Below are 13,000 nucleotides of genomic sequence, written 5' to 3' on the forward strand. Positions count from 1 at the left end.
GAGAACTTTAATAAGCTCTATTCTGCCCAACTATTCCATCTCTAAGCTGGGAGAGACAGCCTGCTTGCTGCAGTTTGCATCTTTAAGGTTTTATCCTGACCTAGACTCAAATCTGGGAAGAATAAGCCCTATCAGCCTGGATGAAGCCTTATCTCACTGAATGAGCCATTTTTTAATATTTTGTTCTCTTCTCATGGATAAGAGTGTGCCCCTTAGCCTTATTTTCTGCACGTGATTCAAACCCTGCTCTGAAGACAAAAATATTAATTTTTTTCATAGGCCTTTCTGTGACGCTTGCCACTATTGTATCTGTATGCTTCACAAACATTAATCTCCACAAGACCTGTTAGGTGGTGGTATTATCTCAGTTTTATAGGTGGGGAACTGAGGCAGAAAGAAAGTTAAGGTCAAATGTACATACTAAATTTCAGTGTCCAATTTCAGATGCCTAGGACCTGATTTTTCAGAGTACTTACCATTACCCTTTATATGCTGAAAGCGCAGCACCTATTGATTTCAGTTGCAGCTGAGAGTACTCAGTATTTTTGCAAATCATAGCCCTAGCATCTCAGTTGGGGCACCCAGAAAATGAGGAACACAATTCACCACCATTTAACTAACTTACAATTTGGGTAATTTATTGACTTCATAGAGAATATAAAATTTGATACATTTATATTTATCAGTACAAAAACCAGCTAACAGTGTCTTTTGTGAACCTTTCTTTGGACAGAGCTGGAAGAACAGACAAGAAAAGCTCTAGAACTGGATCAAGAACGAAAGAGAGCAAAAGAGGAAGCAGAGCGCCTGGAAAAAGACCGTCGAGCTGCAGAAGAGGCTAAAGCTGCTCTAGCCAAACAGGCTGCTGATCAGATGAAGAATCAGGAGCAGCTAGTAAGCAGTTGAAATCAAGCTACAGTTATTTCAACAAGTTGAAAATACAGCCTTTTGGGGTTTGACATTAATTACTTTTTTGTTGAAAGAAACAGATGCTCTTCCTTGATAGAACATAGGTACTTGTAAGTTACCTTGACCATTAGATTCCAGCTTTGATAAGCAGATTGATACCTTTTACATAAGTGGCAATCACAATAGTTCGACCTGTTCATTATTAATAATAAATTTAAAATGCCAATAAAGTACCTAAAATTGATACTGAAATATATTACTCATAACATGTAGTGACATCCTTTGTAGGTTTTCCCATAGTCACCTCCAGGAGCCATTGCAGTCCTTTAGTGTCTGGTAACATGCTGTGCTTGATTGCTCATTATCGGACCATATTACGCTAATATACTTGTATTATTTAAAGAAACTGTACATTAAAATTTCAGGGTGAGGTTTTCAGGAGCATTCAATGTTGCCTAATTCTGCTTCCAGTGAAATCAACGATAAAATTCCTATTGACTTATTTGGGAGCAAAGTTGGCCAGTGCTTTTGAAAATCCCACCCAGAATATAGAAGTATTTTTTCATAATAATTAAAATTACCTGTATAGGTGGCATACATCAGCATACTCTGCTATCATAGAGATCATTGTTGAGAGGTTGACAGAATATGGCTATCTCCCACTGTATTGCTACCCACAGCAGAAAATAAGCTTTGGGGGCGGGGACAAGGAAGCCGTAGTATGCTTCCCTTACTGATGTATCCTGTATAGCCACTCTGAAACAAACCCTCCTCCTAATATTTCAGGTTCATCTGGTTGAGAACCAGAATGGCTTCCCTTAGTTTCTTTCACTGTAAGATGGCCAGTCATTTTCATCCCATTGGGAGGCTGATCTTTCTGTTAAATGGAAAAAAAATTAAGTTTAAGAAAATATTATGTTTGAATTCTCTTGTTTTTAGGCAGCAGAACTTGCTGAATTCACTGCCAAGATTGCACTTCTAGAGGAGGCCAAGAAGAAGAAGGAAGAGGAAGCCTCAGAATGGCAGCACAAAGTAATAAACTCTTATTCTGTATTAACTTGGGATTTTCAAAGCAAGGAGTTAGGTGTAGAATTCCCATTGAAATTTAGTGAGGTTGGGTGCATATCTGCCTTTGGCTCCTTTGAAAAATCCCACCCCAAAAGACCCAGTCCTCCAACTTCTTCAAACCATACAAAATATCTATTTAATTTCAGAATACTGAGTGATAAAGCAATGTGGAGAAAAATACTCTCATCAGAACTCCTTTCTGCTCTGGCTTATATCCTCACAGGTTTCAGTCTATAAATGACTCTGCTAGTGTACAGAAGGAGTGGTTACCATATATGTAGACATTTAAACTATTTTCTTTTTAATTCTTGGATTATTTTTAAATCACTTTGAAGGTGAAACTATATCAATGCTAAGTAGTAGTATTATTATTTAGGCTTTTGCAGCCCAAGAGGATTTGGAAAAGACCAAAGAAGAACTGAAGACTGTAATGTCTGCTCCTCCACCACCACCACCACCTCCTCCTCCTCCACCACCAGTTATTCCTCCAACAGAGAATGAGCATGATGAACATGATGAGAACAATGCTGAAGCTAGTGCAGAACTGTCTTCTGATGGTGTCATGAACCACAGAAGTGAGGAAGAACGGGTAACAGAGACACAGAAAAATGAACGTGTTAAGAAACAGCTCCAGGTAATGAAGGTTTGTGATTGCATTAATGGTATAATTAAGCCTTCAGTTTTTCATTCCTTAATTGCTGAAAATCGTGTGTATTTAAATAGCACATTTAAGTGAAACTCTAATGTGTAGTTTCCTTTGCATATTTTATCACTTACTAGATTTGTAACTAAACTGCACAAAACTGAGTAAATAAGACTTGGAGTAGAATTACATACTCTGTGTGTAGTTTAAAAAATGCACATATAAATGTGATGCTGCACTACCACAAATATTTACAATCAAATATTAAAAATGTAAATTCATCTGTAGTACACTGTAATCCTTAAAACTTAATCCTTTAATTTCTGAACCAAAAATCATTATACCATACTAACTGGTGTTTTGTCCAGTGAGTATTATTTGGGTTTCTCAGCAGCAACTCACAGTATCTATAAATGTAAAAAGCAAAGTAAAAATATAAACCTGTTAGGACATAATTTATCTCCATTCAAACGGTTAGACTCTAGAAGGTAATGTTTCATTTTTTTCAGGTTTTTTTTTTAAAGTGATCTGTCATTGAGCAATTTACTAATACAACATAAGGGGGTACCATTTTTCTATGACAATACTAAAATGAACGTGAGCACCTATTTTTTCTCAGTATACGTATATTACCAACAAACAATATTTTCTGAATTGTGTACATATCCTCCTGCTGTGCTGGTCATGGTACTCAAGCAGAGAAGTAAATAGCTGCAACCTTTCAGTTAAGTAGAAACTAAAGTAAAGTCAAGCCCTAGCTTCTCCTACCAGACTCTGTTCCCTTGCTCTTAGTAGAATTCTCCTCCTGGGATGCTAGAATGTGAAGAACCTTTGCTTCCAGGTTTGTTATCCCCTCAGTCTACATGATGCATCTAACAGCTTCAGTACAGTCAGGTATTTTCACTTCTTTCTTGAGCATAGCAGGAAGCATATGGTTGGCATTTAGCAAATCCCTGTCCAAGACTGTAGATCATATGTTGTCAGAAAATCCTAAGTCTTGGTGCCGAGTAGTGAAAATGCTGAAACTCAAATATTTTATTCCCACAGACACTAAGTTCTGAGTTGGCCCAAGCCAGAGATGAAACCAAGAAAACACAAAATGATGTCCTCCATGCTGAGAATGTTAAAGCAGGTCGTGACAAGTACAAGACTCTTCGACAAATCAGACAAGGCAATACAAAGCAACGTATTGATGAGTTTGAAGCAATGTGAGAGCTGTTACTTTGCATACATGTTCTTCGTAAAGCTGAACCACCAACAGAGAAACAAGCAGGCCTTTGCAGATTTGAAGATTGCACCCCACTTTGCCAAAGCACTTATACCAGTTTGACTATGGTGGTAAAAAGACAAATTTAGGGTGCAACCCATTCAACAATAAGGCAGTCTGTCATCTTTGGCTTTTTGGGGAGGGAGATTGGAATGGGGGCATATGGTTTCCATTGTCTTAGATTTTATTTTTCATTTTCATAGTTTGTGTCGCTTGTTCTCTTGAAGACTGGCGCTTACTATATCATGGCTGTCAAGTATATGTTACCAAAACACTAAGTCAGAAAGGATATTAGATCTGAACCTAAAACTGATGGATACTATTTCAGTGTGATGCAGTTTGAAATTACATTTTCCCATGTTGCCACATTTCCTTAGGAGTTTGATATTGCTGACTTTATCATTTTTTCACCAAGCTGAATTCTTTGGGTGTTTCATGTCCTGTCATCATTGATGGTTTTCTTTGCCTACCTGTTCACAAAGGTCTAGATGGCAGGTAGTAGGTTCCAGCAGAGATTTTAAAATGGAACACTACCTGTGGGCAGCAGTTGTCTGCGATTGGCCTAAATAAGTATTGCTTTTTCACTTTAGATGTGTAGAAAAGTTCTAATAAAGCAAAGAAAAGAAAAACAAAATACAAGAAGCTTGTATCCTGTTTTTTTAATCATTATTTTAATTACAATAAGAAAAACCTGGACCTTTCTGGCAAGGGAGCATATGAAAACATCAGTCCCAGGGAGGGGACAGTATCCTACCTCACTACTGTATACATGATGACAGGTCCTTCAAACACCATGTAAACTTGAGTGTGTAAATTGACTTTCATCTTATGATAATACTATAGAAAGATAGGAATCTTTACTCTTAAGATTTTGTTTTACTTCAAGATGGCTTTATAGTGCTAAATACTGCTTAACTGCCTTTTTGTTGAGTTAAATTATAAAATGATGTACATTAAAACTGTAACCTGTCACTGGTATACTATCTTACAGGAGGGGTGTGGAATGTGTTTGACTTAATGTGTTTATGGGTTTCTCTGTACCAAATGAAAATTCCCATAATTGGAAAAAAAGAGGCTTGTAGCTTCATTTCTCAGTGATGCCAGTGTGTAATTGTTATTGTATCTGATGTCTGATCATTGTCACTCAGTTGTCTCAAACTCTGGAAAAGGAGATTTAAACAAGATTTTTTTTTTAATTTTAGAGGGTTAAATAGTTCATAGAAAGTGAGTCTTTCTTTTAAGAAATTATTTTACAACTAACGTGGACTGCAGTTATTCTTCACTTTATAGTACCCTGGTTAGTGTCTAGTTGGAAAAAGCCCTGCTTTCTCTGAGGATGGTTCAGCAATCTTCCATTTGGTATTATGCACTCATAAATTTACACTTATCTATTAAAATATGCCATTTTATTAAACATTTTTTCAGGCACAATAGGTTCAAGTTATTTATGAACAGTTCAACTGAGCTTTTTTTGATTTTGCTGAGTTAAAGACACTATGTGGAATGATATCATGAAAAAGGTATAAAGTTGATTTAATATATTTTGGGTTGTGGAGCTAAAAATAGCTGGCTAACCTTGAGAAGACTGGTTTGCAAATGTTGTGCACATGCTTCAAAACACAGGTTGGTGGAAGTTTGTTTCTACTTGCAGTGCATTGAAAGAACAGTTTGTGTATCTCAGGCTTCCTGCATTGAAGCATGAGCATTTGAATTTCCAAAGCGTTAGAACCATCTGCCATAGCAGGTGAAATACTGTGCTTTCAATGGGTTTTTATGGTTTTTCCTGAAATGTGTGCACTAACATTACTACATCAGTTTATCAGTGTTGATAAATACCAGTTAAATTTGCTGTTCATAAATCTACGATATATAGATTAGAATTAAAATGGATCTAATCCATTTATAAAGCTGTGTGAATTTTTCTAAATAACCAGGAACAACGATTTGAAATGTGGATTTTCACAATGAACCAGAGTGGTTATTACCAATAGTTGGGAACACTTATTGATGCAGAGATATTATGAATGCATTTAATGAGTACTTGGTGAAGCAAATTTCAACATGCTTTCCCCTTAGCATCATGTTTTGTGTTGTACAATTAAGCTACAATTACATCTAATATTTTGGATAACATTAATTGGTTAACAATAAAGAGATACAGTTAATTTCTTTGAGGTCCACTGTTGTTATTTAATGTATTTTACCCTGGCAAATCTGTTAAACTCATTGCAACAGTTTTTTTCAGAGCAGTGAATTTCTGGATCATCTGTCTTAAAATTTCACATTGTGGTCAAAGTAAAATAAAAATGGTTTTAAATTAAATACCTGAAGAATAGTAGTCTGCTTCAGAAATTACTGCCTACAACTGGGAGGAAAAACTGGTGATTGCTGATTCAAAAGAGGATATGAATCATCAGAGTAAATTGGCTCTTTTGAGACAAGAAGATAATTTGGCCACATAAGAGCTGCATGGGTAATGTAAGAACTTTGTCACTGCCTGCACTGTACTTAGCCTCAATCAAAGTAAAGTTTAGTTTAATTAGTCATTGGCTTGTCTTTAACATTTTGATTATTTTTAATGTTGTTTATTAAAATGCCATATATTATCTGGATAGCTCTTTCAAATACAGAGGTGCCTAAAGATGCTTTTTATTTATAACCAAGCTTGCCTTTTCTACCCATCCTCTTCACTAATGTAGAGCACATGCACTGCTTCTGGCTTCTTCCACAAAAACGGCTAGACAAACTAATCTGCTAAAGAATTTGCACATGAATCGGGCTTCCTCTCAGTTGACATACAGTTCAGTCTCAAATTTCTCTTTGGCTTTGCATGGGCTTAAACACAGAGCCGTCCATTCTGTTAGTTATGGCAGAGTTGTTAAAAATAAATGAAAGGACATATAATACACCATATATGCTTTTGGATTTCTACCATGCATGTAGATTGATTTTTGTCCTTTCCCCTAACTAGAGCCCTTTCTGATGAAATGTTGGATTCCAAAAGCCCCATTTTCAGAGTACTTGTGCATAGATATGCCAACCTCAGAGTATTTTGGTTGAATTGTGAGGTAAATGCTATGAAGGTATTTTTCTTTCATGGGGAGGAGAGAAAAGGAGGCTAGAAACATTCCCATACTCCCTGTGCACTATGCGCACCGACTTTCTAATGTGCCGGAGGGTGCTTCCCTCCAGCTCCCCCCCATTCCCTGCCTCCACTCAACCTCTTCCCCCAAGACCTCACCCCTGCCCTGCCTCTTCTCACCCCTGCTCTGCTCCCTCCTACGAGTGCCCTGCCCTCACTCCTTCCCCTTCCCTGCCCCCAGTGTCTCCTGAACGCTGCTATTCCCTAGTGGGCAGGAAGCACTGTGTGTGGGGGGGGGGGAGGGGGGAGAGGTGCGCTGAGTGCAGTCCCAGGCTGGCAGAAGGCATTGTGGGGGTGCTGATAAGGGGACTGCTGGGGGGTGCCCTGCACCTATCTTTTCCCCCCCCCCCTGTGGGTGCTCCACCCACAGAGTTGGCGCCTATGCTGTGTACCAAGTTAATTTACTTAATAGGGACTTAATAGATTCCGAGTTTGGTGGAGAGGGAAATTCAGCTATTCAGAAGTATTCTCCCCTTCATAGTTATATTTCCAAAACATAAATTTTCTTTTGTTGACAGGTTCTCCAGATTCACATTCATGCATTTTTGTTCATTTTATCCAAAATGGAATTACGGCAGAAATCCAAGACCATATCATTCTATAGCTCATGTCTCTGCATGTTTAGGCCCCAGTTCGGAAAAGCACTTAAGCATTGTGCTGAAGTAAGTTCCCGTTTCAGGAAAATGCTTAAGTGCTTTCCTGAATAGGGATGGTATCCTGAAACAGCAGCTTAAAAGCAGGTTTCTCCTCATTTGCAAAGTATGGTTTCCAGAGCAATTTAAAATAACTTGCTCAAACCCATCCATGAAAGAAAGAAAACTCCTGATTCTTAATGTCTTGTCTCAAAGTAATTGAAAGTTTCTAAGGAGAAACTCCTCTATTTTCCAAAAGTCATATTTAAAGTATTGGACTTAAAATCAACAAAATCATCAGTATAACCTGTTTTCTAAAGGAAAATTACTAGGAAAATTTTTCCACATCTATTCAGATTTGGAGAAGCTAAATACCTGGTCTCTTTTAAGTGTCAAAGAAGTTTTGTTAATATTTCATTTATGGAGGATTTCACCAAAAGACGTAACTGAGCCTTAGCTCCTAAAGTTGTTTCTGGCCTTCATAAAGTAATTTATCCTTGGGACAATATCTCTTTAAAATGTGATAGAAAAATGAAAGCTTCCTTACAAGAAGTATGATCAAAGGCTCATTGAAGTAAATAGGAGTAGCCCAATGCATACAGTTGAATATCTCTACAAAGCGTTATTACTTTTTAAAAACATGGGACTTTTCATGATGAATGAGACCTATAGTCTAAGTGCTTTTGTGGCATCTCTAATCATGGTATCTAAGGTGAGTATCTTATATTCAACAGTAACCAATGACTGATGCCTCAGGGAAGTAAAACCGCCATAATGCACCTAATCTGTAGGGGAGGGGAGAGAAATATTTCTTCCAGACACCAGCTTATAACATGAATCATGATTAATGAGTAATAAAACACTGATTTGCAGTTCATAGTTTAATTTGTTAATTTGACTTTCCAGAGAAACCAACAAAACAATTGGCCCAGTTTTATTTTTCCAATGATCTATTTAGGCAGGACTTCTTTTGTGAGAGGAATTGTGGCTCAGCTGAGTTTGTTTCAGCTGAAGAAATTTGTCAGATAATTGGCGATCTCCTGTTGACTGATTTGCCTCTTGACCTAGCTATGTTTTAAGGAGTACATCATAGGTGGAGTAATTCAAAAGAACTATGTTTTGGACTTCTTTTCAGCTTCTTCACACCCCTTCCTTTTTTAGTATTAAAGCCCAAGCCCAGGTTTATGTAGGTAGTAGTGAAGAAAGAAATGTGTAGTTTATTGGCATTGAGAGTCTGATCCAATAATTAGGCTTATTTGTTTATGTAGCACCTACAATGTGCTAGGCACTTTCCAGACAGGAAGAGAGAGTTTATACTCAAGTTGCTCACATTCTAAGGACAGACAGAAGTTAGGAAAAACTGAAATAGTTAAAAGGGAATTTTATCCACCAATCCAGAGAATCCCTTGTGGAGTTTGTATTAGCTTTATTAAATAACATGTCAGTGAGTGTTTTTGTGCATAGGAGTAGTGTTTAGATACTAAAGAAGAAACAAGTGGAGATGGAAATGTACATCAGAGGAGATCTGGTTAGTGCAAAAGCTCCTAGCACAGATTGGTCATTGTGTGTGAGAGCCAGCAAAGAGTTTGGAACAATCCCTGTGTTCTGAATGGGTGGATCAGACGTGAAGACTTGAAATTTACAGGTAGGATAACCATTCTGCCTTTTCTTTTAAACATGCTTTTCCAGTTATACCTGACCTCTAACTGGGATCTGAGCTTTCAGATGCTAGGCTCTATGAAAGCCTACAGCCCACTTTTCAGCAGATATTAGGATCCTTCTTAATGCATTTTGGATATAATGAACAAATCTATTTTCATTTGTGAAAGATTTATTTCTCTATTGCAAAGGTGAAATAACGGTAAAATTCAACTAACACTTTCCCTCCATACAGTGAATCCAAATACATGGTCCTCTCTTCTGTTATATTGAGCTCCTTCTGATGTGCTGTAGCCTCGGGTGTTTTTCATACCTCTTCAAACTATTCCAGCCTGTTCTATTTCAGATTGTGCTCTGAGCTACCCAGGGTCCTAATCCTTCATGAGCACCTACATGCAGCACCATTGACATAGATGGGACTCGAGCAGGTACAGCAACTCATGCATGCAGCACTCTTTGCAAGATCTGAGACCAAGTCTGCTACCTCCTGTGTTCTTGACTTTGGTTTTCTCCCATTGCTTCATTTCTTCCTTTTATTGTTAAGAACAGAAGAGCTGCCATATTGGGTCAGACCATGGTCCATCTTGCCCATAACAGCCTTCAGGGGCAGTGCAACAGGGCAATTATGGAGTGACCCTGTTTTCCACTCCCAGCTTCTGGTAGTCAGAGGTTTAGAGTTGCCCTGAGAATGGGGTTGTCCCCCTGACTTACTTGAATAATAGCCATTGATGGACCTATCGTCCATGAACTTATGCAGTTCTTTTTTTAACCCAGTTATATTTATGGCCATCACAACATCCCATGGCAATAAGTTCAACAGGTTAGCTGTGCATTGTGTGAAAAAGTACTTTCTCTTGTTTGTATTAAACCTGCTGCCCATTAATTTCATCAGGTGACCCCTGGTTTTTGTATTGTGTGAAAGGGTAAACAACACTTTTCACTTTTTCCACACTATTCATGATTTTACAAAATTCAACATTAATTATGTGCAAAACCTGGAAAAAATGCAATATTCAGTAGCAGAGAGTTCTTTGTGTATGAGGGAGGAAATGCAGATATCCATTTTCTCAAAATAAATCTTTTAGCCACTGAAATAGTTGCTACAATCTATTTCTTAATGTTAACTGGTAATACCAACTAAACCAGCACACTTAAAATACACAGGCTTCAGAAGGAAAGGTATCAACACTTAGTGTTTGAGAGAGCACTGAATAGGGTGTTCCAGAACACCTGGTTGGTTGGTTGGTTTTTTTTGGTTTGGTTTGGGTTTTTTTTGGACAGATAGAGGATGTGTGAAAAGTTGGCATGTGGCTGTTTGCATTTCTGCCATTCACTCTGTCAGTCTACCCTTAAACATTCTGGAATCCAGTAGTACCTTTTTAATATCTTGTTCTGGAAGAATTGCAAGGATAAAGAACTTAAAGTATCTTTCACATTAAGCCAGATATCCTCCCAGGTTTTTGTTGTGATAGTAAGACAAAGTTGTTTGGGCTTTTCCCCCCCTCATTTTTCATTGAGATTGAGAGGATAATGCACAGCATTAAGCCACTTATAAATAATTCTTACAAAGTGCCTTTGTTTCCATATTGAGATGAGGAAGTTGAAACAGACCATTTATCCCCTATCCTTACATGAATCCTTGAGCGTAGCTGCTAAAAGAAAGAAAACTGTGTGAGATAGTGGATATTTGTTACACATGTAATTGAAGGAGGCAGGTTTATCATCTTGTACTATATCTTTAATTTTTGTTAATCCTTTTTCTATCCAAATTATTTTAAGCATGGAGTTGGCCTTGATGGTGACGCACGGGTTATACCATAGTGGCACGGGAAGAGAATGGAAAAGTTCTGATTTGCTAAGTGTGATTATCCTGTTTATATGCATGTATCATCTTTGTATTTGAAGTTATAAATATTGGCTATGCGCTGGCATCCTACACATATGCTGTATTCCTGGGTAACACCCACCAGTTGGTATTTACATTAAAGACAGACAGCTATGCATCGATGGCCAACTGAGGACACTTAGCTCTCACAATGGGCCATAGAAGAAACTCATTCCGCCTAGATAGCTCTTCCTGCAGATGCCTCAGACTCCAACGGGCCAATGGCCACCACCAGTGGTTCAGTAAACTATGTAAGGACATGTGATATGGTCATGTGACCCTGGACTCCATCTTGGGCCAGTAGTTTTCCAGGCACTGGGGCTGTGAGCTTTGTTTGAGACAGTAGAATTCTATGCACATGGAGGAGGATATAAAAAAGCACATGAGACATCTCCATTTTGTCTTCATTTCCTGCTTCATTTCTCTGGACTGGATTTCTAACAAGGAAGCTCTAAACAAGGACTGATGACCCCCACCCTGTTTGGGTAATTCCAGAGAAGCTTTTGCAAGCTAGCAGTTTATTCCATCACTGCTTCAAACATGATATAAGGACTTTGCAATCACTTGTATGTATATGATATATAAACCATTTATAACTCTTTTCCTCTTTTCTTTTCTTATTAAATCTTTAGTTTTTAGTTACTAAAGGATTGGCATCAGCATGATTATTGGGTAAGATGTGAGTTATATACTGACCTGGCTAAGTGGTGGTTCTTCTTCAAATGCTTGCTCGTGTCCATTCCATTGTAGGTGTGTGCAATCGCCACATCCAGCACCAGTGCTGAAAGTTTTTTCCCTCAATGGTATCCATAGGGGACCAGCTTTGGCGCCCTCTGGCGCATGTATGCACTAGTATAAGGAGCGCCGCCAGCTCCTCCCTCAGTTCCTGATTACCGCCAGTGACAGTGCTGGAACGTCTCCTTGCTTCGGCGAGCTTTCCTATCTCAACTGTGCATAGTAACAAATTCATTGTATATAGTTGTTAAAAGTTGTATAGTTAATAGTTCCCTTAGTGTTAAGTTAGAAGTAGTTAGTTAGTCCTGTACAGGACTTAGCCTAGGGGCTTCAAGCCTTGTGACTGCTACAAAAAACCTGTCAGTCAGCGATCCCCATAAAAGCTGCCTGAAGTGTTTAGGGGAAACCCACGTGAGTGACAAGTGTCCCATTTGCAAGAGCTTCAGGCCACGGACCAAAAAGGAGCGTTTGTCTTTGAGCGTTCCTTGTGGAATATGCCCTCGCACCAGCCTTGGAGAAGACAAGATCCGACTCTGTTCCAAGCACCGCAGCCCCCATGTGGAGTGTGCCGCTGGCACCACCCTCCGACTGGCGCCGATCCCCATTCCCGGTACCAGCTAAAAAGCGCAAAAAAAAAAAAAAAAAAACGGTAGAGGGCATCCTCCTACATCCTCTACAGGGGGAGAGAGCGCCTAAGGAGAGCAAACACCTGCGTGGGGCAGTTCTTCCCCTCCAGACGGAGGTCGGGCCCTGACTCCCGCTGCGTGGTCGAGCCCACTCAAGACCCACCCCCCACCCTGGGGAGCAGCAGAGTCACTTGGCACCTGGTGGTGCCATCTATGCCAGAGGTCTTTCAGGCTGCTAAGGACATATTGTCCCTTCCAGTGCTGCCCACGCCGGCCACTGAGGTGCCCCATTTGAGGGGTAAACCTGCCCTGGGACCCTTCCAGCGGTCTCCATCAGTGTGGCATCGCTCCCCGCTGCAGGGGGTGCCCCACCATCACTCGTCTGAACATCGCCACCAGCCCCTAGATGTGGGTCGGCTTACCTGCCAGAGCTC

General features: G+C 39.3%; 1 protein-coding gene across 3 annotated transcripts in view; it reads left to right on the plus strand.

The window, feature by feature from the left end:
* The window catches only part of RDX (radixin), a 131,804-nt gene extending 125,748 nt beyond the window's left edge, over positions 1 to 6,056 (plus strand). For 2 of the 3 annotated variants that reach the window (XM_034758821.1, XM_034758820.1), the window contains 4 exons: positions 734 to 894; positions 1,849 to 1,941; positions 2,354 to 2,611; positions 3,668 to 6,056. In XM_034758821.1, coding sequence (XP_034614712.1) covers positions 734 to 894; positions 1,849 to 1,941; positions 2,354 to 2,611; positions 3,668 to 3,832 — 677 coding nt within the window. In that variant the 3' untranslated portion in view covers positions 3,833 to 6,056. The remainder of the gene's footprint in view (positions 1 to 733; positions 895 to 1,848; positions 1,942 to 2,353; positions 2,612 to 3,667) is intronic. The other variant, XM_034758819.1, reaches the window with a different exon arrangement.
* Positions 6,057 to 13,000: the final 6,944 nt, after the last annotated feature.

Source organism: Trachemys scripta, chromosome 1, assembly GCF_013100865.1.
Source record: "Trachemys scripta elegans isolate TJP31775 chromosome 1, CAS_Tse_1.0, whole genome shotgun sequence".
Classification (NCBI taxonomy): domain Eukaryota; kingdom Metazoa; phylum Chordata; order Testudines; family Emydidae; genus Trachemys; species Trachemys scripta.